Source organism: Pan paniscus, chromosome 7 (genome assembly GCF_029289425.2).
Source record: "Pan paniscus chromosome 7, NHGRI_mPanPan1-v2.0_pri, whole genome shotgun sequence".
Classification (NCBI taxonomy): domain Eukaryota; kingdom Metazoa; phylum Chordata; class Mammalia; order Primates; family Hominidae; genus Pan; species Pan paniscus.
The window spans coordinates 147,247,559-147,273,746 of record NC_073256.2 but is presented as its reverse complement, the minus strand read 5'-3'; the positions used below and the strand labels follow the sequence as shown (position 1 = coordinate 147,273,746).

The 26,188-nt window shown below is 39.0% G+C and overlaps 1 protein-coding gene across 12 annotated transcripts in view; it reads left to right on the top strand.

The window, feature by feature from the left end:
- The window catches only part of CYRIB (CYFIP related Rac1 interactor B), a 175,980-nt gene that overhangs the window by 112,297 nt on the left and 37,495 nt on the right, over positions 1 to 26,188 (top strand). For 3 of the 12 annotated variants that reach the window (XM_034966584.3, XM_034966583.3, XM_034966582.3), the window contains exons 3-5: positions 997 to 1,083; positions 2,235 to 2,273; positions 26,089 to 26,171. In XM_034966584.3, coding sequence (XP_034822475.1) covers positions 26,099 to 26,171 — 73 coding nt within the window. In that variant the 5' untranslated portion in view covers positions 997 to 1,083; positions 2,235 to 2,273; positions 26,089 to 26,098. Of the gene's footprint in view, positions 1 to 996; positions 1,084 to 2,234; positions 2,274 to 25,101; positions 25,185 to 26,088; positions 26,172 to 26,188 lie in introns of all 12 variants that reach the window. The other 9 variants (XM_034966590.3, XM_034966588.3, XM_003820450.6 and 6 more) reach the window with 5 other exon arrangements.

The window sequence follows — 26,188 nt, the reverse complement described above, 5'->3', positions numbered from 1 at the left end:
TGAGAAAAGCTAGAACAGTTAGGCTTTGAACGTGACTCCCATTTGTGAACTAACTCATAGAGAAAAGTGAAAGATTGTAATCCCAGCACTTTGGGAGGCCAAGGTGGGCAGATCACATCGGGAGATGGAGACCATCCTGGCTAACATGGTGAAACCCCATCTCTACTAAAAATACAGAAAATTAGCGGGGAATGGTGGCAGGTGCCTGTAGTCCTAGCCGCTCGGGAGGCTGAGACAGGAAAATCACGTGAACCTGGGAGGCAGAGCTTGCAGTGAGCTGAGGTAGCGCCACTGCACTCCAGCCTGGGTGACAGAGTGAGACTCCGTCTCAAAATCAATCAATCAATCAATCAATCAATCAATCCAGCCTGGGCGACAGAGTGAGACTCTGTCTCAAATAAATAAATTAATTAACTAAATTAAATTAAATAATAAATTGTAGACAACGTGAGGTTCTGGAGCAGAAGTTGCAAACTGGTGGTTCATCCACGTATAGCCCTTAGACTGTTTCATTTGGCCTGTTGAGTGTCTGACTTATTTCATTAGTTGCTAATGTCTAAAATCTGTTTTACATGGATATTGAGCTCTGTATCACCTGTATTTTTAGCATGGCATGTTGATAGCAGTGGCACCATTTAGATAAACACACACATGTTTATTTGCCCTGTTAACACTTACCTAAGGTGGCCTCAGCCAGCCAACTCCATATGCATTTTTGCAACCTCTGTTCTAGTCTCTTCAATATGAAGTAGTAGTAGATCTGATAATGCTCAGGCAACAGAATCTTCTGCCTTGAGTTACTAGGAGATAGTAGGCACAAGGATTTTAGGTAGTGAGAGTTTGGGTGGAATATGGGGTGTGCAGGAAAGTGTAGTCGAAATTAAGAAGGAGCATCCAATGAGGTAGGATGAAAAGGGATTATGGTATCGTGGAAATCAAGTGTCTTGACCTAGTTTCACTCCAAAAGCAGAAACTGAAATGGGTGCTTTCTTACAGGTAATTCATTTGCACACCTGTTAGCAAGAAACAGAAGTTGAAGGACTGGAACAAGTGAACTAGGAAAGAGGGAACGCCAATCCAAGGGTGCGTTATTGAGCTGCTCACTTTTGTGAGCAACTGGGGCTTGATCCTGAGGAAGCCCTATGAGAAAGCAATAAAGATATGCCTTTTGCTGGGAAGAAGGTGGTATTTATTTGCTAGATCCCATCTCTTGTTGGTCAAGGGTTGCCCATGGTGTTAACACCTTCAAATTTTCAGGTTTGTTTATATCTCTGGATAGCTGAAGAATTCCTGTAGACGTCTCCTATTGCAAAGCCCCAGAGCAGAAAGTGAACCACAGATAGTACATCAGGAGGAGGTACCTCAGCTAGAGTGAAAAAATGAGGCTTTTTCCTGATAGAGTGATCCATACCTTCTTCTCCAAGGGGTTAATGTCTTTATGTGCTTCTTATAACCTTATTTGCAAAGTTATACTCATTCTGAAGATTCCATTTTACCTAAAATTGTGTGTTTGAAATAGTAAAACCAAGCCTGGCATGGTGGCTGATGCCTGTAATCCCAGCACTATGGGAGGCCAAAGCAGGAAGCTCACTTGAGCACCAGGAATTGGAGACCAGCCTGAGCAAAATAGCGAGACCCTCTCTCTACAGAAATGAATGAATGAATGAATGAGTGAAATAATAAAACCAATCCTAGAGAGGGCTTTGTGGTTCACTTGAATTTTGCCAAATGTGTCCCTGGCAAATAATAGGTTATGGTCACGGAATAAGGATTTTAATACCTTGAGTAAAACTGATTATTAATACATTGAAACGGAATGAACTTAAACTGTGATAAGAAATATAAATATGCCTCTTTTGATAGTTTTAGGCCCCTGCTGTAAGACTAAAGAGGAATAACTAACTTTCCTTTTCTTACCCTTTGCTTCATAAGCTATGATGAGAATTGTGTACTTGTCTTCGTACACTTTTTACTCTCTGAGTATGTTGACGTTGACAACTGGGTTGTCTTACCTATTGTTGTTTCCAGGGCTTAATATGATGCCTTACTCTAAATAGGTCCTCCATAAATGGTGGTTGAGTTAATCCAAGGAAATAAATAAATATATGTGTGTATGTATAAAATGTACATGTGCATGATGGCATTCGTAAACTTTAAAGTTAACTGTAATAAAAACTTGTTTTAAAGTATAATAATATTTTAGACTTTCTTCCTTTTTTTCTTTCTTTAAACAGATAGAAGGACAAGGACAGAATCACCAGCACTGGCTGAAGGTAAATATGTCTTTGGGGGAAATGATTATTCAAATATAAATTAAAAGTTATGATTTCAATAAAAACTTATATTAACTCTATATAATTTAAGGGAAAAATGTTCTATACACAATATTGAGTTGCTAAAAATGTTGTTAGGAAATATTGATTGTTTAGTTTTTGGCTTAGAATAGGACCTGGTGGGGAAAATGTAAATTAATTAGAACTTTTTTTAACAGCTTTCTTTCTTTAGGAGAGGTATGTGTTTTCCTTTGAATTAAGTCATTTTAGCTGTCACCAGTATAGTTGATCAAGAAAGTTCTAAGCCATAATTTTAGTAGTTTAAAGTATATGTATGTACATATATTTTTTTTTCATTGAAAACAGAAGGGAAGACACTTTACACATAATCTTAAGAATTCTATCCATTACTGGTTTTGGTCCTTTTTTTAAAAAAATTTTTTTTAGAAACAAAGAATCGTTACCATAAAAGGTAGTTACTGTTAAAGGGTCCTGAGTACTGAAACATTTGTAATCCTGCAATTGTTTTAATTATAACAAGTTATTAAGTATTCAAAATGTAATTTTTTTTACAGGCAGACTTTGTGTTCTTAAGTGAAAATGACTAGCTTAAAATACCTTTCCGTATTCTTCTTAGTTATAAACAGAGTATATGTTTTCAAAACTAGCTCATCAGGCCGGTCGTGGTGGCTCACCTGAGCCTGGGATGTCCAGGCCGCAGTGAGCCAAGATTGCATCACTGCACTTCAACCTGGGAGATAGAACAAGACCCTGTCTCAAAAAACAAAAACAAGGGTGGGCGCAGTGGCTCATGCCTGTAATCTCAGCACTTTGGGAGGCCGAGGTGGGTGGATCACCTGAGGTCAGGAGTTCAAGACCCGCCTGGCCAACATGGCGAAACCCCATCTCTACTAGAAATACAAAAAATTAGGCAGGTGTGGTGGCGTGTGCCTGTAGTCCCAGCTACTCGGGTGGCTGAGGTGGGAGAATTGCTTGAACCCAGGAGGTGGAGGTTGCAGTGAGCCAAGATCACGCCATGCACTCCAGCCTGGGCAACAGAGTGAGACTCTGTGTCAAAAAACAAAAACAATAAAAACAAAAACAAAAATCCAGCCCATCATTTTATTAGAGCTGGTACAACAGTTACTTCTATGACAGTCCTTCAGAATTGTTATCACCTTGCTTACTCTGTATTTTACAGTTCAGAGGTTCTTAACGAGTATTTTTTGTGCCAAGGACCTCTTTGGCAATCTTATGAAGCCTATGAATCCTGCCTCAGAATAATGATTCTAATAATGATTCATGATTGTATGAAGTAAACTACATAGGATTAAGAAGGAACGTTACATTGAAAAGCCATTAACAAATACTAAATACAAATTTGTGATAAGTAATATGTGTGCTTCTTACATTAATATGTGTGTTTCTCATGTTAGAGAATAAGCATTAGGAGTAAATATACTATATATCATAATTTTAAATAGATGTTGTGTGCAAAAATTGTAATACAAAAATCCGATGGTTTCTATTAATGACAAATTCATAGGTTTTCTAATACTACTATAGTTTATTACTTATATTCTTGATTGAAGGAATTGTTAATTTTTGTATAGAGGTTAGTGAAAAGGTTCCCATCCATATTCACAGATCCCTGAATTCTCTGTGGACCCCCCATATTAAGAACCTCAGTTAGTGAAAATTCAGCTAGACCTTTCTCCATCATACTTCAGTAAGCGTAGTTTTTCGCATACTATATGACTAATCTTAAGTAGTTACAGGCCGGGCACGGTGGCTCATGCCTGTAATCCTAGCACTTAGGGAGGCCAAGGCAGGTGGATTGAGGTCAGGAGTTTGAGACCAGCCTGGCCAACATGGTGAAACCCCGTCTTTACTCAAAATACAAAAATCAGCCAGGCATGGTAGCACCTGCCTGTTATCACAGCTACTCGGGAGGCTGAGGCATGAGAATCACTTGAACCTGGAAGGTTGCAGTGAGCAAAGATCTCACCACTGCACTCCAGCCTGGGCAACAGAGCTAGATACTCTGTCTCTCAAAAAAAAAAAGGTATCCTAATGATGTAGGCTAGAAGTTTGTGAAATAGCTTTGAAGAAGCTTCTATTTGCTGGTCCATAATAACAGAAACCCCATCTCTACTAGAAATACAAAAAATTAGCCAGGTGTGGTGGCGTGTGCCTGTAGTCCCAGGCTGTAGTCCCAAATTTTGTGGAGAAAGGGAGTAGAAAATAAGTGTTAAGCCTTGGCGAGTGCCTGCCTTCAAAGAACATGAAGTAAATATGTAAAAAACAAGTATCAGGGCTGGGCGCGTGGTGGCACACGCCTGTAATTCCAGCACTTTGGGTGGCCGAGGTGGGTGGATCACTTGAGGCCAGGAGTTCAAGACCAGCCTGGCCCACATGGCGAAATCCCATCTCTACTAAAAATACAAGCCGGGCATGGTTGTGCGCACCTGTAATCCCAGCTACCCAGGAGGCTGGAGCATGAGAACCGCTTGAGCCTGGGAGGCGGAGGTTGCCATGAGCTTAGATCGTGTCACTGCACTCCAGCCTAGGCAGTAGAGCAGGATATTGTCTCAAAAAAACCACCCTCCCAAAACCCAAATATCAGTATGAGACACCAAAATTTTAAGAAGAGAAACGCCATCATTGCCATAGGAAGGATACGACTAGTAGTGCTCTGATAATTGTGTTCTGAAAACAAGAAAAAGGTAGAGACTTGCAGAAAGTCACCAGCTGTTTTGCAGTTCCATCAGTAGTATAAGCTGTACGGTGGTAAGTTTCAGCCTGATCTAGAAAGAGCCTAGAATGATGTCCCCGAATGCCAGTGTTTGCCCAGCAGCTGACACTGACTACAAATTGAATGTCAGGTCTGTTAAAGTTTGATTAACAGCAAAAACAGCATTAACAATCATTTCAAAGGGGACATAGTTGGGAACGTGACTTTTGTTTTTGTTTCCTTTGTTGTGGTGGTACTTAATTCTTTTGATGTCATCTGGCCCTGATGCCATGTTTTAAAGAGGTTCTCAAAAGCTGCACTGCCAGAGTCAGTGGATTAAGCCCCACATCTTTTTTTACTCATTTGCTGCTTTGTCCAAGTGACCAGGTTGCTCTAGTCTTTATTTCCCTTCTTTCATAAAATTAGGGAGTTGAGCTCATTCAAGTCATTTCACAAACCCTTTAGTCTGGGCTCAGATTTTCTATCCTTTGTCATCCCCTTTCTCCGTTTTTTTTTTTTTTTTAGCACCTTTAGACATGTGGTAGTGAAAGTCTTCAGAATCAAAATGGAGTTACTGATGTTAAGGAAACCCAGGGAAGCTGTGTACAGAGCCAGGGAAGGCTGTGAAGAGAGTGTTCTCACACTTGTATGCCTGATAATGAAAGAGACTACAAAGACCATATCCTTACACAAAGGCCATCACCACCTTACACAAAATAGTACTTCTGCAAGGACATCTGCCCAGCAACTGCCTGTTCAGCCTCCAACTGGTGTCACCCTTGTTATTGATCTTTGTAGCTAAGGATATTTATTTCAAAACCATTATATAACCCTTGTTTTTCCTTTAAAAACCTTTGTCTTCCTTTACCTCCCTGAATATGTATGGCATAGTTTACTATGTTATGCATATTCCTATTGCAATGCTCTGTTCTGAAATAAACATCTTTTCTTTGTGATCCTCTCTCTGTTATGTAGGTTGACAGTAAAAATTCAAAGTGGTTTAGTGATTTGAACTTTGCTTTATGTAAACATTTCCTTTTTATATGCTTTGTGAAACTAGAAGCTGTAATAATTAATGGCATACTTAGCTAAAAAAATTTATATGATATGCACATACTACATTTGGTCCTAATAATGATCTCAACATTTCATTTACAATTAGCTTATTCCACAGTATTAAGAAAACATAGGTTTCTTCCTATTTTTTATAAATCAGTCTTTAAAATAAAACAAACCAGCTTTTGCAAAATTATTTACAAAGATACCTGGCCTTGTCATTTGTCATTTGAAAATAATTATGGGACCTGCTTTTTAAATTTACTGAGGGGGATCTCTTTCTGCTGTAAAATTTTACTTCTTTCTGAAGTAAAATTGTATTTTAAAAAATGATATAATGAAAGGCCAGATGCAGTGGTTCATGCCTGTAAATCCCAGTACTTTGGAGGCTGAGGCAGGTAGATCACCTGAGGTGTCAGGAGTTCGAGATCAGCCTGGTCAACATGGCAAAACCCCGTCTCTACTAAAAATACAAAAATTAGCTGGGCGTGGTGGCACATGCCTGTAATCCCAGCTACTTGGGAGGCTGAGGCACGAGAATCACTTGACTTGGGAGGCAGAGGTTGCAGTGAGCCGAGATCGTGCCACTGCACTCCCCAGCCTGGGCGACAGAGTGAGACTCCAAAAAAAAAAAAGAAAGGCAAAGTAAAACTGTATATATTCAGTTATAATTACCACCTCCTTGGCAACATCAGAATGTAAATGAATGACCTCTGCTGGACTCTTTTTAGCACTGTAAGAGATACTGATTTATTAATGTAGAAAATTATTCAAGTACATATCTTTAAAATTCTATTACCAAGAGAAGAAAAATATGTTTTTATATTCTGTTTGGTTATGATAAGCCTGGAGGAGATACATTTAAGAGAATGATTTTAATTTTAGTTCAGTTAAATTAAGTTCAAGAACCAGGAAAACATTTGTGCCTTTTGTAATTTCACTTGTATTAAATTCCGTTAGTGTACAAGGCTCAAACAGAAAGACCTGACAAAGTGTTGAAAACTATTTAAGAACATTTCTTAACATCCGTCTTCTTTTCCTAGTAAGCATACATTTTTCTTTTTTAAATTTATTTTACTTTTAGCTTCTGCATCCAACCATCCATAACATACTTACTGCTTTTCTTAAAAAAGTTTTTTCCAGTGAATTTTTTTTTCTAACTTAGAAGTTTTAGTACTAATTTCTTCTAGGAACACTTGAAATTTTTCTTAATTGTTTTTGGATGAATTGTATGTGCCACAATAAACGTTCATTTATTAACTTAACATTAGCACTAACGTCATGCAAAGCCCTCTGTAGGGTGCTTTGGAAACAGAAGTTAAGATCACAGGGAAAAAAGTTTCCACTGCCCTTGGTTCTTTAGCCTATAATGTTTAACAAGGTCTTTGTGATGAGTATTCCTTTAAAAAAAAAAAAACAAAAAAACTTAAAAAAAATTTTTAGATGGGGGCCAGGCACAGTGGCTCACGCCTGTAATTCCAGCACCTTGGGAGGCCGAGGCAGGTGGATCACCTGGTCAGGAGCTCAAGACCAGCGTGGCCAACATGGCGAAACCCCATCTCTACTAAAAATACAAAAATCAGCCGGACGTATTGGCAAATGCCTGTAATTCCAGCTACTTGGGAGGCTGAGGCAGGAGAATCACTTGAACCCAGGAGGCAGAGATTGCAGTGAGCCAAGATTGCTCCACTGCACTCCAGCCTGGGCGACAAGAGTGAAACTCTGTCTCAAAAAATAAAAATTTAGATGGAGTTTCGCTATGTTGCCCAGGCTGGTCTCGAACTCCTGGGCTCAAGCAATCCTCCCACCTCCACCTCCCAAACTGCTGGGATTATAGGCATTAGCCGCCCACCATGCCTCTCCCTACCTAGAAAATCACTTATAAACTCTACTCAGAAGCTAAATTCTTGGCTGGCATTACTAGATAGGAGATGTCTTGTTTGTACCTTTGCAAATGTGAACATACGTAATCTGATGGGTAACTTTCTTTTGACCTCATTTGACTGTTGTTTTAAGATACTTCATATATTTAATGGTTTGTTAAGTAGCACAGGGATTGTGTTTAGTTTATTTCTAGGAGGCCAAAGAGAATTTAAACCAAGGAGGAGAAGTTAACAAATGGGTGAATTTCAGTTTAATACAAGGATTATATGGTTTTCGAGGGTAGAATTCATGTCTTAATTGTGCTTATTCAGTCATTGTCTTAAGTTTCTACAAATTTTTCTAAAAATTGACCAAAGTCTAAAATTTAAGTCATGTAGAGTATTTAAGCAGTGGTGAGATGGCTACTTGGTGTGGATATGTTGTAGAATAGATTCATACTAAGGTTAAATAGTCAAGGGTGAGTCTTCCATTTGACTGTGAACGGTCCCTTCCTGGTCTGAGATTCTCTTATTTATTGGTAATGGGATATAAAGCCATTCTGCCTGTTGTCTTTCACTCTTTACAGTGACTATAGTGTTGAGAAGAGCCCCTAGTCAACCCCAGAAATTAAGGGATACTTAACTTCAGAGAATACCTTATCTTTTAACTCAAATTATGAGAGAAAGCAGAACAATTTTTAAGAATCTCTTATCCATTTCAGTCATAGTGAGGTGACTAGGAATGACACTTTACTTCTATATGCCAAATTCTGGCAGATTTCCTTTCAATTGTAGGCCTCCTGTTTCCCGCGCTTTCTCCTTTTCCTGTGAAATCTCCGAGGAGAAGAAAGAATGATGGACAGTTTATCCTTTCACTGCCACAAGGCCTGTTTACTTGGCAGTAGGTCCTTAAGTTCCTTGCTTTTTTGCTGCTGTTTGGTGACTGGAAGAGGCACCAGAGACTCTCACTCTGGGGAGGTGGGTGGCATGTTTATAAGTAATGGATGAGAATGTCTCTGTAGCCCTTAGTTATTCTCTGTGCAAAAACAGAAAACTAAAATTGCTACTTCTGAAGATGACTGTTGGTCATCAGGATTTTTAAGGATTTGAACTCTCATTGCGATAATGCATAAGAACATGGGAAACACCATTGAAGATTAGCTCAGAGGTGGTAAAGAGTATTGTGGGAAAATGTCATTGCTGTCCAGGCCAGCTTTAATGTTTTAGCAGTAAACCTTTGCCTGTTAACCTTGTCCTTGATTTTCTTGATGTTTATAGATCTTGTATTTGAATTATCCCTTCGTAGGTAAGACTAAGGGATTATTCCATAAACTTAGTCCCTAATTTATTAAGTTGCACTTTGTTTCATTTGACCTAAACCTACTCTTTTTATGGGATGCCCTTAGTTTAGGTATTCTCTTTTTGGATAAATAAGCTGCTTTTTACTTGAATTGTTCATTCATTAATTTGACAAATATTTATTGAGTACTGGCTGTGTGACAGAATGTCTGTTAGGCTGGAGTTTCAAAAATGAAACTGATGTAGACTTCTTAGATGTTTGGAAGAGCTTTCCTATAAAACTCACTGAGTAATTGACACATTGTATTGTTTATAAATGGTTCTAAATAATAGAAAAATCTATGTATAAAAATAGGCTTGACAGCAAAACCAGACAGGAACAGAGAAAAAAATTACAGGTCAGTCTTACAAAATAATCCAAGGTGAAATGTGAGCAAAACCAAATCTAGGAATATATATTTTTAAATGATCAAATAAACCAGGCGCAGTGGCTCACGCCTGTAATTGTAGCACCTTGGGAGGCTGAGGTAGGAGGTTTCCATGAGCCTAGGAGTTCAAGACCAGCCTGGGCAACAGAGCAAGACCCTGTTTCAAATTTTTTCATTCACCCTTATTCATTTATTCATAAATAAATAAATACATAAATAAATAACCAACCAAGCAGACTTGATCTCAGGAATGCAAGAATGGTTTAGCAACAGAAAATGAATTTATGTAATCTGTCATATTCATAGATTAAATGACAAGATGATTGAAATTATAGAGATGGCAATTATATATTTAATGCAAAATCAAATCAAAATCCCATCAGAATTTTTTTGTAGAATTTGACAATCACATGAGTGAATAAAGGGCAAGAATAAGGCAATTTTGAAGAATTATTATTTAAACAGCACAGACCATGAAGAAAAGATGAAAGACTGGACTGTTATGACAAATAACACCATAAACAAAGTTAAGATATGTTAGAGCCTAGAAGAAAGTATCTGCCTTGTATATAAGCATTAAAAGGTTGGTATCCAGAATTTCTAAAGCTGCCAGGTATGATGGCTCATGCCTGTAATCCCAGCACTTTAGGAGGCCAGGGTGGGGGAGGATTGCTTAAGGCCATGAATTTGAGACCAGTCTGGGCAACACGATGAGATCCTGTCTCTACAAAAAAAACAAACAACAACAATATTCCCCCTGCCCCTACCCCCACCCCCACCCCCACCCCGCCAACACACACTAGCATGATGACACGGGCATGTAGTCCCAGCTACTCAGGAGGCAGAGGTGGGAGGATCGATTGAGCCAGGGTGGTTGAGGTCGCAGTGAGCCGTGAGCACACCACCACACTCCAGCCTGGGCGAAAGAGCAAGACCCTGTCTCAAAAAAATAAATTAATTAAAAAAAAAATATATATATATATATTTCTAACACTCAGTTTGAAAAAAGAGTGGTATGACAGTTGAAGTTAAGTTAGGAAAACTTACGACTCTGGATATTTCAAACAATTTAATATAGAAGATTGGTTACAAAGATACTAGAAAAGCTGGAAGAGCAAAAGGAACAAGGGAGAGAACAGAGTAGCAAAAATAAAATAAGAAATTGTGATGCTGCTTTTACCAGAGACAAGCTGCTGCCACCGCTAGGCTGGAACCTACAGGCTGCACCTGTCCCTAATTAGGGTATTGGATACTATTCACACTGCTCCTACAACAACTGCTAGCCTGTTCTAATCAGTAACTTCTCTCTTCCTCCTGTCTTCTCACCCTCCAGTTCCTCCTAACAGTAACCCAGCTGGCAAAGATGTCTGGGAAATGTCATTTGCATTCTCAGCCCCAGCAGTGCAGAAAGGTAGGAGTGGGGCTGCGAAACAACAGAAAAATAAGGACCATAGGTGACAAAGGAAATGCATATACACTTCACAGATGGCCCATAAACATATAATACAAAGAGGTGCACATTTTTACTGACAAGAAAATACAAATTTAAACATCAGTGAGACATTTCAGACTCTAAAAATTAAACTTGAGGTTTTGGAGGACAGGAAATAGGAAATCTTTGTACCTGTGGAACAGAATTGATGGAAGCACTTGGGAGAGCAATTTAGCACCATGTAGTAAAGTTACAGTTGCCTTTTCATTTTCAGACAGCTGTCCTATAGGACTCTTGTACATGAGCTTAAGTATATGTAGTGTGTGTATGGAGGTGTAAAGCATAACTGTTAATATTTAAAAGTGGAAAACAATCTCATTGTCAATCAGTAGAGGAATGAATAAATAAACTGGTTTCTTTGAATAATCCTATAGTATGTAATAGCTAAAATGAACATATTAATAATTTTTAAAAACTATTGAGTGAGAAAATCCAGTTTTCAAAGAATATGCACAGTATATCACGTATGCAAATTGAAAAGCAGAACAATACTGTATTGTTTATGATGAATATATACCTTTGGAGTAAAAAATCTTAAAATATGTTTGGCAAGGAAACCATGCTGGAAAAAAAAAAAAGGCCTAGTGTGATGGCTCATGCCTATAATCTCAGCACTTGAAGTCTGAGGTGGAAGGATCAGTTGAGGCCAGGAGTTCAAGTCCAGCCTGGACAACATAGCGAGAACCCATCTCTATCTAATAATTTTTTAAAAAAGATACTAATTATCTTCAGTGAGAGAGGAGGGGAGGAAAGTTGATTGAAAGAGGTTGGGAGGTCAACTGCACACACAAAAAAGTAGCCCATCTGAAGCAACTATTGCCAAATTGTTATAGTTTTAATCTGGGTGACAGACTGTGAATAGTATTTTTTTTTATACTTTATGTTGGAATTACTTCCTAATTTAAATAAATAGCAAACAAGAAAGAATTAAGAATCAGCCCTTCTGGGAAGCTTTTATTTACTTTACCAAGACTGGGTTAGGTATTCTTTTTTCTGTGTGTTCAGAATGCCCTTTGCTTTTTTCTTTATGAAAGCATACCCACACTTGCTTGTCTCGTCACTTCCACTCGTCTGTGAATTCCTCAGCACCAGATATTCAGTATTCATCATAGCCATTGGCAGACAGGTGCTAAGTAAATGTTGTTTGATTTAAAACGACTACCACCACTGATACTGTAAAAGCTAAATATATAGAAGTATCTGAGGCTTATATAATGATACATTTTAAAAAACTGATCATCCATGCATTGTAGCATGTATATTAGAAAGAGGTAGGTACCTGAATTCCATTCTAAGCTTTTTTGTTGGGTATCTTTCAGTGAGACATACGTGTTCTCTGAGCATCAATGGCTTTACATTTTTAAACATTTAAAATTACTGATTCATACAAGAGTGTGCATACTTCATTTGTAAATTGTGAAGCCTAAAAATAAAAGTCCCACGAATCCACCGCTAATTGAGGAACTAGAATAATTCTCAGGTCTTTAAAGTTGCCCAATCCTATGATTGTCTCCCCCTGTATAAATAACCAGTATCTTTAATATGATGTTTGATTTAATGGTATTATATTGTGTACAGTTTTCCGATAGCATTATAGTTCTCTTATTCATCTTTATCGTATGTAGCTGGAGTTAATTTGTTTGCACAGTATTATAGTTCATTATGTGAATATTGCACATGAACTTCAGAAGGAATGTCAGACTAATTTCCCAAACTTGTCATAGTAGTTTACACTTCCACCCAATTGTGCCCATTGCTCTTGCGTTTTACATCAGCCTAGTGTAATTTTGAAATATATAATGAAATGAAACTTTTCTAAAATAAAATATTTCCAGAAGTAATCATTGAAACTATTGGCATATATTTATTTTACAGCATGATATATAAAGAAAGCCATAGTTAAAAGCAGAATGCTACTCCACAAAAAAAAAAAAAAGTCTGACAATTTTGGTAATTAAATGTGACAGTGGACTTGTGTGACCAGGCTTTTCTTTTGAGTTGTTGACATGAAATAAAATTCATTTTGCATTCATAGATTTTAAAATAATGTTTGCAAAATGAATTCAGAATACTATATTTGTCTAATGGTAACGTATTTTCAAGAGAAACTTTCATAGTAAGTCCTTATAAAATAGGTCATTTTGAGTTGTTTTGCATATTTCCATCATATTCCATTCCAGAAACTTCTGTATTACTTGCCTTGAGCCTTTGTACTAGCCCTTCTCGTACTCTTTGTCTGTACTTGATGCAAACCATTGTAGCAGGATGTGTTTCTGTGCTTTCATGGTCTAAATATGTGGCTCTGACAGTAATTTGCATTGATGGTTAAACTCTTCCTTTTCCTACCTCCTGTAATACAGGTTTTTTTTAACATTTAATGGCTGGAATCATGGAAGAATGCCAGTAATCTTTGAGTCAGATTCAAAGATACCATGACAATCTGATCTAATACTATTTTATTGTGTTTCACTTCCATGTAAGGAACAGTATTGGTCTCCTAATTTATTATATCCATTGCTCATGGCCCAACAGAAATAGGTGAAATAAGATTTTTCATTCTATAATATGAAGTCTAAGTGTATCCATCCACTAGATGTCAGCATTAGGCAAGATGGAGTGGAATGGATGTAGAATAATAGCCAGAAGCTCAGTAAGAGATTTAGTCTAACAAGTAAACTGACTTGTATAAAGGCACGCATTTTATGATAGAGTCAGGACTAGAAATCAAGTCTCCCAATTTTTATTCCATTGTTATATCACATTTCTTTAAGTCAAGTGAGTTAACTGCATGTAATTTAGTAGCTAAAATTAAAATATATGGATCTTAACATTTGCTAGGGCTTCATGGGGAGATTTTAGTACTACTATGTTGATATTAACACTGGCATCCAGGAATACCTGAATCCTGTTGTACTAATCTCTCTGTCTCTTCCTTTACATTTCACAAAAGATGGAGAATCAAAGCATCACTTTATTAATAGCTAAACTAGTACTTGATAGCAGTGAGTTAGATAGTGTTAGTAAGGTTAAGGATTAAGCTGTTCTCTAGAACTTCCCTGATATCAGTCAAATTCCAACCAGGAAAGCAGAAATAAAACGAGGGATTTTAATATATGTATTTAGTTCACAAGTGTTGGAAACCTGAGCCAAAAGAGATTGCTGAGGTAACTTAGATATTAATAGAAACCACAAGAAGCAGCAATTACTTTTAGGGCTGAGGGAACAAAAGAGAAGAGATGGATTTGGGAGAATTTAGGAGCCTGAAGGAAGAACCCCATAGGCCTGGAGTCTCAGACCTTTGAAGGGGGCCAGATAATGCACTGCTGCTGGGAGTTCCACAAGAAGCTAGAGCTTGGATCCCTAGCTGTCTTACTGATGGAAGAAATTATGACAGGACTTGAAAGATCCCTTTGTTTTTCTTCTTCCCACCTTTTCATTTCCTTCTGGTGACATTGCTTGCTTTCTCTTCTCTTCTCTTCTCTTTTCTTATTTTTTCTTTTTTCTTTTTTTAATTTTATCTTTTTTGGGACATTCTCACTCTGTTGCAGAGTGTAGAGTGCAGTGGTGCAATCTTGACTCACTGCAACCTCCGCCTCCCGCGTTCAAAAAATTCTCATGCCACAGCCTCCTGAGTAGTTGGGACTACAGGTACGTGCCACCACGCCTGGCTAATTTTTGTATTTTTAGTAGAGGCGGAGTTTTGCCATGTTGGCTAGGCTGGTCTCAAACTCCTGACCTCAAGTAATCTCCCCACCTTGGCCTCCCAAAGTGCTGGGATTACAGGTGTGAGCCACCGTGCCTGGCCTGCTTTCAAGTGATGGTACAGTTTCTTAGAAGCCGTTCAATAAGCAGACTTCGGGCAATATTTGATGAGGGTGGTGCCTTGAATATTTTCAGAAAGGTTACTGAGATTATTGATATGATTTATGTCTAAAAAACAGTGTATATACCTTAATTTAAAAATACTTTATTGATAAAAATGCTGACAGTTATCTGAGCCTTCATTCAGCAGGTCTTAACCTTTTTGCTAGTGGAGGGTCTTGCCTGGATGTTAATGGCTTCAGACTGATCAAGGTAGTAGTTGCTGAAGGTTGGGTGGCTGTGCAATTTCTTAAAATAAGACAAAAATGAAGTTTGCCACATCAGTTGACACTTCCATGGAAGATTTCTCTGTAGCATATGATACTGTTGGGTAACATTTCACCCACAGTACAACTTTCAAAATTGGAGGCAGTACTTTCAGACCTTGCCAGTGCTTATCAGCTATGTTCATGTGATACTCATTTTAACAGTCTAAACAACATCTTCACCAGAGTAGATTTCATCTCAAGAAACCATTTTCGGCTGGGAGTAATGGCTCGTGCCTGTAATCCTAGCACTTTGGGAGTCCGAGGTGGGTGGATTGCCTGAGCTCAGGAGTTTGAGACCAGCCTGGGCATTATGGTGAAACCCTATCTCTACTAAAATACAAAAAATCAGCTGGCTGTGATGGCTTGCGCCTGTAGTCTCAGCTACTCAGTAGGTTGAGGCACGAGAATTGCTTGAACCTGAGAGCTGAGGTTGCAGTGAGCCAAGATGACAAGGTGGAAACTCTGTCTCAAAAGAAAAAAAAAAAAGGAAAGAAACCATTTTCTTTGCTTATCCATAAGAAACAACTCCTCATCCACTCAAGTTTTTATCATAAGGTTGCAGCTATTCAGTCACATCTTAAAGGCCCTTCTAAGATGAACTTCTACTCTAGTTCTCTTGGTATTTCCACCACATCTGCCATTTCTCCACTGAAGTCTTGAACCCCCCTCACAGTCATCTGTGAGAGTTAGAATCAACTTCTTTCAAACTCCTATTGATGTTTGACCCCTTCCCATGAATCACAAAGGTTCTTAATGGTATCCAGAATGGTGAATCCTTTCCAGAAGGCTTTCAATTTACTTTCTCAGATCCATCAGAAGAATCCATATCTATGACAGGTTTAGCTTTAAGAAATGTATTTCTTAAATAATAAGACTTAAGAGCCAGAATTACTTTGTGATCCATGAGCTGCAGAGTGGATACTGTGTTAGCAGCATGAAAACAACGTTAATCTCCTTACACATTTCCATTAGAGTTCTTGATTGATTAGGTGCATTGTCAGTGAGCAGTAATTTATTGAAACGATTTTTTTTCCCTGAGGAATAGGGCTCAATAGTGGGCTTAGAATATTGAGTACACCATGCTGTAAACAGATGTGCTGTCATCTAGGCTTTGTTGTACCATTTAGAGAGCACAGGCAGAGTGGATGTAGTATAATTCTTAAGGGTCCTAGGATTTTATTTTTATTTTTATTTTGAGACCAAGTCTAGCTCTGTTGCCCATGGAGTGCAGTGGTGCGATCTTGGCTCACTGCAACCTCTGCCTCCTAGTTCAAGCAGTTCTCCTGCCTCAGCCTCCTGAGTAGCTGGGATTACAGGCGCCTGCCACCCTGCCCAGCTAATTTTTGTATTTTTAGTAGAGATGGGGTTTCACCATGTTGGCCAGGCTGGTCTCAAACTCCTGACTTCAGGTGATCCGCCCACCTCAGCCTCCCAAAGTGCTGGGATTACAGGCATGAACCACTGTGCCTGGCCTCTCTATTTTTAATCATTTATTTTTTCAACAAATACTTATGAATACCAACTACATCCCAGGCATTGTTCTAAGTGCTCAGGATAGAGTAGTGTACAAAACAAAACCCATGCCTACTCAGAGGAAGACAGAGTAAATAGATAAGAGTAACAGGAATGTGTGTTAGATGGTACGAACCATCAATTTGGGAAGGGGTTAGAGAGGAGGATGGAAGGGGCATTTATAGGTGGGTAGGTAGCTCAAGGATTCTCTCTGAAGAGGTGAGGCCTTACTGAGCAGCAGAAACTGCAAGCAGGCTTTTGTGGTTAGATGCGCATGTGTGCAGTGGAGAGTAAAGAAAGATGAGGCCAGAGTGTGTCGGGGCAGATTGTGTAAGATTTTGTGAGACCTCTGTTTTAGTCTGTTCTCACATTGCTATGAAGAACTACCTGAGACTGGGTAATTTCTAAAGAAAAGAGGTTTGATTGGCTCATGGTTCTGCAAGCTGTACAGGAAGCATGGCTGGGAAGGTCTCAGGAAACCTTGAATGGCGGAAGGGGAAGAGGAAGGTGGCACGTCTTACATGGCCAGAGCAGGAGGAAGAGAGATGGGGAGGTGCCCCACCCTTTAAAAGAACCAGATCTCATGAGAACTCACTATCACAACAGCAGCAAGGGGGAAGTCCACTCCCATGATCCAGTCTCCTCCCAGCAGGCTCCTTCTCCAACACTAGGGATTACAACTCGACATGAAATTTGGGCAGGGACACAAATTCAAACCATATCATTCTGTTCCTGGCCCCTCCCAAATCTCATGACCTTCTCACATTGCAAAATATAATCAGCCCTTCTCAGCAGTCCCCCAAGTCGTAACTCATTTCAGCATTAACTCAGAAGTCCACAGTCCAGAGTCTCACCTGAGATGAGACAAGTCCCTTCCACCTATGAGTCTTTAAAATCAAAATGAAGTTAGTTACTTCCAAGATACAATGAGGGTACAGGCATTGTTTAAATACTCCCCTTCCAAAAGGGCAGAATAGGCCAAAACAAAGGGGCTTTAAGCCTCATACACATCTGAAACCTAGCAGGGCAGTTGTTCAATCTTAAAGCTCCAAAATAATCTCCTTTGATTCCGTGTCTCATATCCAGGCCACACTGATGTAAGGGGTGGGCTCCTAATGCCTTGTGCAGCTCTGCCCCTCTTGCTCTGCAGGGCTTACCTCCCATGGCTGCTCTCAAGGGCTGGCATTGAGTGTGGCTTTTCCAGGTGCATGGTGCAAGCTGTTGGTGGATCTGCCATTCCGGGGTCTGGAGCATGGTGGCCCCCTTCTCGCAGCTATGCTAGGCAGTGCCTCAGTGAGGACTCCAACCCTACATTTCCCCAGTGCACTGTCCTAGTAGAGGTTCTCCATGAGGGCTCTGCCCCTGCAGTGTACCTTCTGCCTGAACATCCAGGCATGTCCATACATCCTCTGAAATCTAGGCAGAGACTCCCAAGCCTCAACAACTCTTGCTGTCTGCACACCTGCAGGCCTAACACCCATCGAAGCTGCCAAGGCTTATGGCTTCTACTTGCCTGAACAGCAGCTTGAGACATAATCTAGGACCGTTTTAGCCGTGGCTGGAGCTGGAGTGGCTGGGATGCAGGGAGCAGTGTCCCCAGGGCAGCCAGGCCCTGGGCCTGGCCTGTGAAACCATTCTACCCCTCTTGGCCTCTGAGTCTGTGGTGGGAGGGGCTGCCACAAAGGTCTCTGAGATGCCTTCGAGGCATTTTCCCCATTGTCTTTGATTTGTCATTGAATTTGGGCGGAGACACAAATTCAAATCATATCAACCTGGTAAAGAATCTGGATTTTATTCTGAGTGTGTTAGTGAGTCGTTGCATGGCTTTGAGCAGAGAAAGGATGATTTATATGTTTAAAAGAGTGCTTTGCCTCTTATATGTGGAAGAGATTGTAGGAGGAGGCTGGGTTGGAAACAGGGAGACCAGCAACCCTAGCAGGAAGTGAGGGTAGCAAGAAGTAGGGAGGTGTGGCAGTGGGGGAGGTGAGACGTGCTGCCCTTTAAGCTAATGATAAAAGTGTGTTGAGGAGGATGAGGGGAGTGTCAGGGCAGATGCTCCTGACAGGCAAGGTAAGGTGTGAGGGCTGAGTATTGACACTGGAATTAGCAACGTGGAAGTTACCTGATGGCCTTCCCAGTGCAGTTTTGGTGGTGTGGGATGGGGATAAAAGCCACATTGCAGTGGGTTTAATAGAGAACGAAAGGAGAGAAACAAAAGATGCTGAGTGTTAGATTATTCCTTTTAAGGAATTTTGCTGCAAAGAGAAGCAAGGGAATAGGGTGGGAGCTGGTGAGGGAAATAGGATCAAGGTACATTTCTGTTTGTTTTAAGATGGAAGAAATAAATGTATGTATGCCAAACAGAAGGGTACTGAAAAAGAAAAACTGAAGTAGGAAGGAAACTCAAGATAATGTATTGTTCAGAATGTCAAATTTTGAAGAAAGTGTTTTCAGGAAGGCGTGGGTGATAACTGGGTCAAGAGCTGCTAGTTCAGTAAGTTGAAGTGTGAGAATTGTCCTTTAGATTTAGCCAAATGCAAGTTTTGGTGACCTTGACAGGGACAGGTTTATTGTAGTGGGCATAAAAGCCAAACTGGAATGAGTTGAAAGAATCGGAGTTTGAAAGGTGGAAAGAAACAGCTACAGACAGTTCATTTGACAAGTCTTGCTATAAAGAGGACAGGAAAGATGATGTTGTAGTAGAGGGCACATGAAGTCCTTGAGGAGACAAAAGCAGGCGGGAGAAGTAGTGCCCCAGAAGAAAGGTTGTCCTTCAGGAAAACAGGTACAGAGGGTGGGTGTATGGTTACTGAAGAAAGGATGGTAGAAAAGATAGATGCTTATGTGTTTTGTGTGTGAAAGATACAGTGAGGTCATTTCCTGCAAGTGAGAATGGAGGATGGGTTGTTGGGTTTTTGTGGTTTTCTTCTTCTTTTTTTTTTTTTTTAAGAGATCATGAGAAAGGTAAGAATTTTTTTTAATGTGTGGAATAATCACCTGGGAAAGTGGGAGAGGAGATTGAGTGAGGTAGCAAAACTGAGGGTGCACTTCAGGTTGGTGGTCATATGTTAAAAGCAGCAGCTTTCAACAACAGGCAGTTTTGCCTCCTAGGGGACATTTGACAGTGTCTGGAGGCGTTATTGGTTGTCACAGCTGGGAGCAGGGGTGATAAGAGGTATCTAGTGGGCAGAGGCCCAGAATACTGCTAAACAACCTACAAGGCACTAGACAGTCCCCCACAGCAAAGAATTGTACAGTTCAAATGTTAGTATTGCTGAGTTTAAGAAACCCTGATTTAAAGTGAAGCTGGTTAGTGTGTTTGTTACTTTTCTTTCTTCCCCCTCCTTCTCACTGGCCAGTCACAAGTCTTTAATACGTTTATAAGCTGGATGTGAGGAAAACTGACACTAAACAAGAGAAATTCAGATTGTGATAAATATGCTTAAGAAATAAGTTGAGTGAAGAGGTAGGTAGAAGATTATCACTAGAAGTTGCAACTGGTGCAACTCTTTTGAGAAGGTTGGCAGAGAAAGGCCTCTTCAAAGAGATGCCTTTTAAGATGAGCCCTGAAGGATGGAAAGAAGCCAGTCATGGGAAAATCTTTGGGACTAGCATTCTAGGAAGAGGAGACAAAATTAAAAAGTACCTCGAGGAGAAAAAGTAAGTGAAGTAACAGCATCTCTTAGGAAGCTTCTAGAAAGATAGAGGAAATATTATAGTAATTGTAGGGTATAGTTGTTTCTATTGGCTATTATTCTGTAAGGAAACTTCTTTTCAAATGTTTTATGGGAAAATGGTCTAATGTATTTAAGTGCCTTTTGTTAGCTTAAAAATACATTCCACAGACTACCGGCCAGGAAGGGCGTGTTCCTTTCCAGATAAGTTGTCAACGTGGAAACAAATGTCTAATGTAAGGGCTCATAGTAAAAAAAATTCCACCAGAAATAGGACAACTCCTGAGTTAAACCATGTCTGGTTTCTGTGTATTAAATCTGTGTTAAATTTATTTTTAGCTTGTTTAGTAAATACAATATTTAGTTTAAATCCAAGGATTACAATAGAAAATAATTTGAAAGAAGATTCTTTAGCTTTTCCCTTCTAAATTCAGATAGTAAGACTTAGTTTATTATTCTAAATGATAATATTTGTTACCTTTAAAATATATCAATAGTGTTTTGGGTCTGCTTTAAAATCTTAAATCCGGCCGGGCCTGGTGGCTCATACCTGTAATCCTAGCACTTTGGGAGGCTGAGGCGGGTAGATCACCTGAGGTTGGGAGTTTGAGACCAGCCTGACCAAGATGGAGAAACCCTGTCTCTACTAAAAATACAAAATTAGCCGGGCGTGGTGGTGCATGCCTGTAATCCCAGCTACTCAGGAGGCTGAGGCAGGAGAATCACTTGAACCTGGGAGGCGAAGGTTGCAGTGAGCCGAGATCGTACCATTGCACTCCAGCCTGGGCAACAAGAGTGAAACCCCGTCTCAAAAAAAATCTTAAATCCTTTGGTATCTTTCATATCAAATGTATTTATTCATCCGAAACTTAGAAATCTTACTAGTCTCCTTTAGATGGCAGAAATCCAACTCAACAGCTAAAAGGGGTATTGGTTTAAAAAAACTAGGGTATCTTAAAACCAGAGGAAAATCAAGCAGCTGGACTGAGAGAAGTGACAGCTGGAACTCGGGAATGAATGGAAGGAAATTAATGACTCCAGGACACTCTTTGAGACCTTGCACTGTAATATTGGTTCATTCTCTTGTGATAGACTGCCATCCTCTAGGGCAGGAAGTATGACTGCCACATCCGCCCACGCCTCACATTCCATAAGTTCTACTGCTGGGAACAGAGCCCCTAGTTAGGTTGCTCTGACAGCTGCAACAGTAGTAGTAAATAAACTGCCAGGTATGGCACTAAATGTGGTGCTTATATTAACCCATTTAATGATTTTAGGAACACTCTGAGGTGAATATTATTAATATGCACCTTTTACACATGAGAAAACTGAGGAATGGAGAAGTTAAAAAACACTTGACTGAAGTCACAAAGTTTGGAAGTGGCACAGCTGGGTTTCAGACCCAGGCAGTCTGGTCCCACCTAAGCTGATGATTAACCACTGTCATATTAGTTGAAAACAGTCACAGTGAGAGGACAGCAGGGTTTTTTGTTTGTTTGTTTGTTTGTTTGGTTTTTGGCCAGGTTAAAATATAGCAAGATAGGGTTATGGTTTTAATTTTTTGTTTATTCTTATAAAAGATAGGAGAACCGATAATGTTATAATGGGACTGTTTTTAGAGCTTTGAAAACTTCCATGAGTTTTTGTTCAAAGAGACATTGTGATATGGGCTGCCTATGTAGCATCTGTCCTGTGTGCTATGTGGTAGAGCGAATTTTTGCGCTGGACAACAGTTGTTGTAGTGATTCTCAGTCGGGTGATTTTGCCCCCAGGAGACATTTGGCGGTATCTAGAGACATTTTTGATAGTCACAGCTTGTATGGGGGGTAGCTGCTAGTATCTAGTGGATTGAAGCCCAAGATGTTGGTGTATTTCCTACAATGTGAGACAGACTCCAATAACAAAAGAACTCCTCAGCCCAAAATGTTAGTAGTGCTGAGACTGAGAAACACTGTGTTAGATAAACTGAGCCAATTCCTTTTTTTTTTTTTGAGAGGGAGTCTAGCTCTGTTGCCTAGGCTGGAGTGTGCAGTGGCGTGATCTTGGCTCCCTACAACTGCCGCCTCCTTTAGTAGAGACGGGGTTTCACTGTGTTGGCCAGACTGGTCTCGAACTCCTGACCTTGTGATCTACCCACCTTGGCATCCCAAAGTGCTGGGATTACAAGCGTGAGCCACTGCGCCCAGCCAACTGAGCCATTTTCAAACTAAGTGTTTGTGTATGGGATAAATAGGCAAGAAATTCTCAATCCTTATGAGAGCAAATAGGTCAGGACCAAGTCTGATGTAGTGGTCATACTCCCAAGTATGAGGAGGGGAGGATCACATCAGCCTCGGGTGCCTGGAAAGAAGAACCATATACAGAGGAAGAAGTTTACAGAACGAGCTGTAGGAAAATGGAGCAGACATACATGGCTAGTTCCAAAATTTTCCCCAAGGTTGGACTGTGTGCATACAGGTAAAAAGGTAAGGAAACCTAATCTCCCTCTTCTCCATGCATACCTGATGATGTTAATAGAACTAATTTTAGGGCATTTCAGCAATATTCTTGATAAATATGGGCTTCGTTCTGATTTATAACATTGGAATGTGTTGATAAGGACTCAGGTTTATGTTAAAAGAAATAGAGCCATTATTACTTTTAAAAGGTTATTTTGTGATATTTAGGTTTTAATTACAGCAACAGCCAATATTTATTAAATGTTTTCTGTGTGCCAGACACTAAGCTGAGTCAGTGCTTAATCTAATTTAACCCTCATAATAGGAATTTAAGATATTTACTATAATTACCTGTGTTTTACCAATCAAGAAATGAGTCCCCAAAAGGGTTAACTACCATTAGTAAGCTAGAGTCGAATTTCTGGTTTGATTCCATAGATTAAACTCCTAAAACCAAATGGTGTGCTGCCTTTTTCCTACTAAAAATAATTATAGTCCTTTCTCATGATATATTTTTCATCTGTAGTTGCAATTTTGATACCACTAGGTAATTTTTTGTGTATTTGGTCTCAGTTCTTATTAGTGAGAAAATTTATGTATGTTTGGGTACAGTCATTCCATATATGTTGGAAAGCTTTTAAAAATTAAAGCTGTGAAATATGCTACTTCCAAATGGTTTCTTCCAACATCTATTGAAGAACTTTAGTAACCAATTTGAGATAATTATTTGGGTGTGATGATTTAGGAAAAATGTTTATCTTTTCCTTTAATATAAAAGCTTGGTATTATTAAATGTTTTACAATGTATATGGTAATTAAGTCGAAATATTAAATATTTCCCTCTTAGCTTAATGTCACCTAATCCACTTGTGTAAAGTATTGTACAAAATCAGACCATTGAAATTCTGTGTAATAGAAATATTAATATAAAAAGAAGATAGATCTCCACCTCCCCCATTGGGGGAATATTGTTTCAAAAGGGAAGAACCATTCAGTACTTACCATATATGAATAAATTGGATTGCTTTTAACATTTTATAAGAAATTTGTGTTTCCGTACATCAGACTTTGACCTCTAAAGCAAATAGCTATTTGTATTTCCTCATGGGAAGCTTACAGTTAGAAACATATGCTGATGTTGGAGAGTAGGTGGAAGAGGGGGATGCCACAGGTGACGGGAAGTGCTAACTTTTTTCAAGCTTCTTATAATGAGAGTGAGTGGCAAGTTGTCTTTTTTCTTAATAAAAATATTGTTTTATGTTTTGCCTTATTTACATTTGCCAGCAACGGGATCTTTGGAGAAAAACACATAGCAATTGGAGGAAAAGTACAGCAGTTGGAGGGAGGAGGATGTGGGTAGCCGTGATACCATAGTTTGCCTCCCCTTTTGTTACTCTACCTTCCAGGTTTGAACCTGGTTTCCTGGATGTTTCTGACCCCATTTCCCACTTTCATCCTCACTGCATTATGGAAATCTTGGGCAACATTTATGCCAATGCCGTATTTTCACTTTTTGTCCTCCGCAAACCTACTAAGTTGTGATAATTGCTGGCTCCCTATTGTACCTGTTTGCTGTGTTAACTTTTAAGTTCCATACATGGTATAGTTGTGTATAGTTGTTTATTCAGTCTAAGAGTTAAATAATAAGTTTGATTAATCTTAGGAGATAGAAGATATCAAAAACATTTTATGTGTGGTAAAGTTTTTTTAGATGGGTCATTAATTGATAACTTTCTTTAGGCTTTAATGGTTAAATGTGGTTTGAATACTTTCTTCTTTGTGTTCCCAATAGGATTTGACTCTGCAAGAAGGAAAATATCCCTATTATTTAAAAACATGGTTTCTATAGTTACTTATTTGAGAAATCTAGTTTTGCTGTTAAATTGAGAAATATATGCCTCAAAAATTTTAAAGGAGTAACACTAACATAGATAGTAATAAAATGTAAATATTGCAAGTTATATGTCAAAATCTAATCTTTTTTCCCATCTTGCTTTATGTAACTTTTTTGATATGTGGAAAAGAGGGACAGGAGCTATAAACTCAGAGCCAAATGTGCTTTTGTTGTTCCAAATTCTCAATGCCAAAAGCATATAAACCTGCACCTGTTGATAATTATGAGCAAGCCAGCCTTTGCCAAATCCCAGGCCTCTGCTTAAAATTTTTTACTGGAACTAAATGATGTTGCCATTTTTATTTTTAGGTTTGCTGGCATGGGTAATCTCATTAAGGTGCTAACCAGGGACATAGACCACAATGCAGCACATTTTTTCTTGGACTTTGAAAGTAAGTCTCTTTAGCCCTTCACAGCTGGTGCATAATGGTAAAGGTGAAAGATGAATTATACTCACCACAGTGAAGGCCAGCCAGAATATTTGTTAATTAAACATGGGAATCAAACAAAGGTTGCATGATTTTTTCTTAATTGTAGGCAAACATCACCATCATATGTATAATTTAGTTTTTCATTTGCTAAAATCATGTTGAGTCTGTAGCCAGTGCTGTCCTTTCATTAGTCCATGAAGCAAGTAGCCTTATGATGAACATTCTAATAGTATGCTTTAGTGACTATGTCAAACAATATTCGCTTATAATCCTGTAATAATTTTATTTTAAAAATCAGAATTGTGCTGCATACCTTGAATCAGTAGTCTCCGTACCTCCACAAATTATTGACAATCCAAATTTGGTTAGAAATATATGCTTTATTTAACCGCATGCAGGAAGAAAGTTTTATACTGTTTTAAGATGAGATGCAAAGGTGAGACATGGCCAAATGTATTAATATTTGGCTGTGAAATAAATTGTTGTTTCAGTGCTATACTAACAGTACTACATGTAAATAATTCTTGATCAGAAATTTCTTTTTCAGAATATTAGCACTATTGGAATACTTAAAGAATTTTTCATTATAAGGCCATTAATGAAACTTGTCTTGGGAGAATTTTGAGAAGAATTAGAGCAACAGTTGTGCCATTGTGTACAGGAAAACCACATTTCACCTCTAGGTCCTACATATCAACACCTTGAGAACCCGTTTTGCTGTCTGCCAGAGCACAGTCTGGGTAACCTGAAGAATGAATTCATGGCCTAATGAACATTTTCCCTGTTACTATTTTTCTTTAAGTAAACTTCAGATGTTCTTTTTTATAAAGGGATATTTTCTCTTTTCTCATTCTTGTCTTGACAGGTACCTTAACATGGGGAATCTTCTTAAAGTTTTGACATGCACAGACCTTGAGCAGGGGCCAAATTTTTTCCTTGATTTTGAAAGTGAGAAGATGATTTTA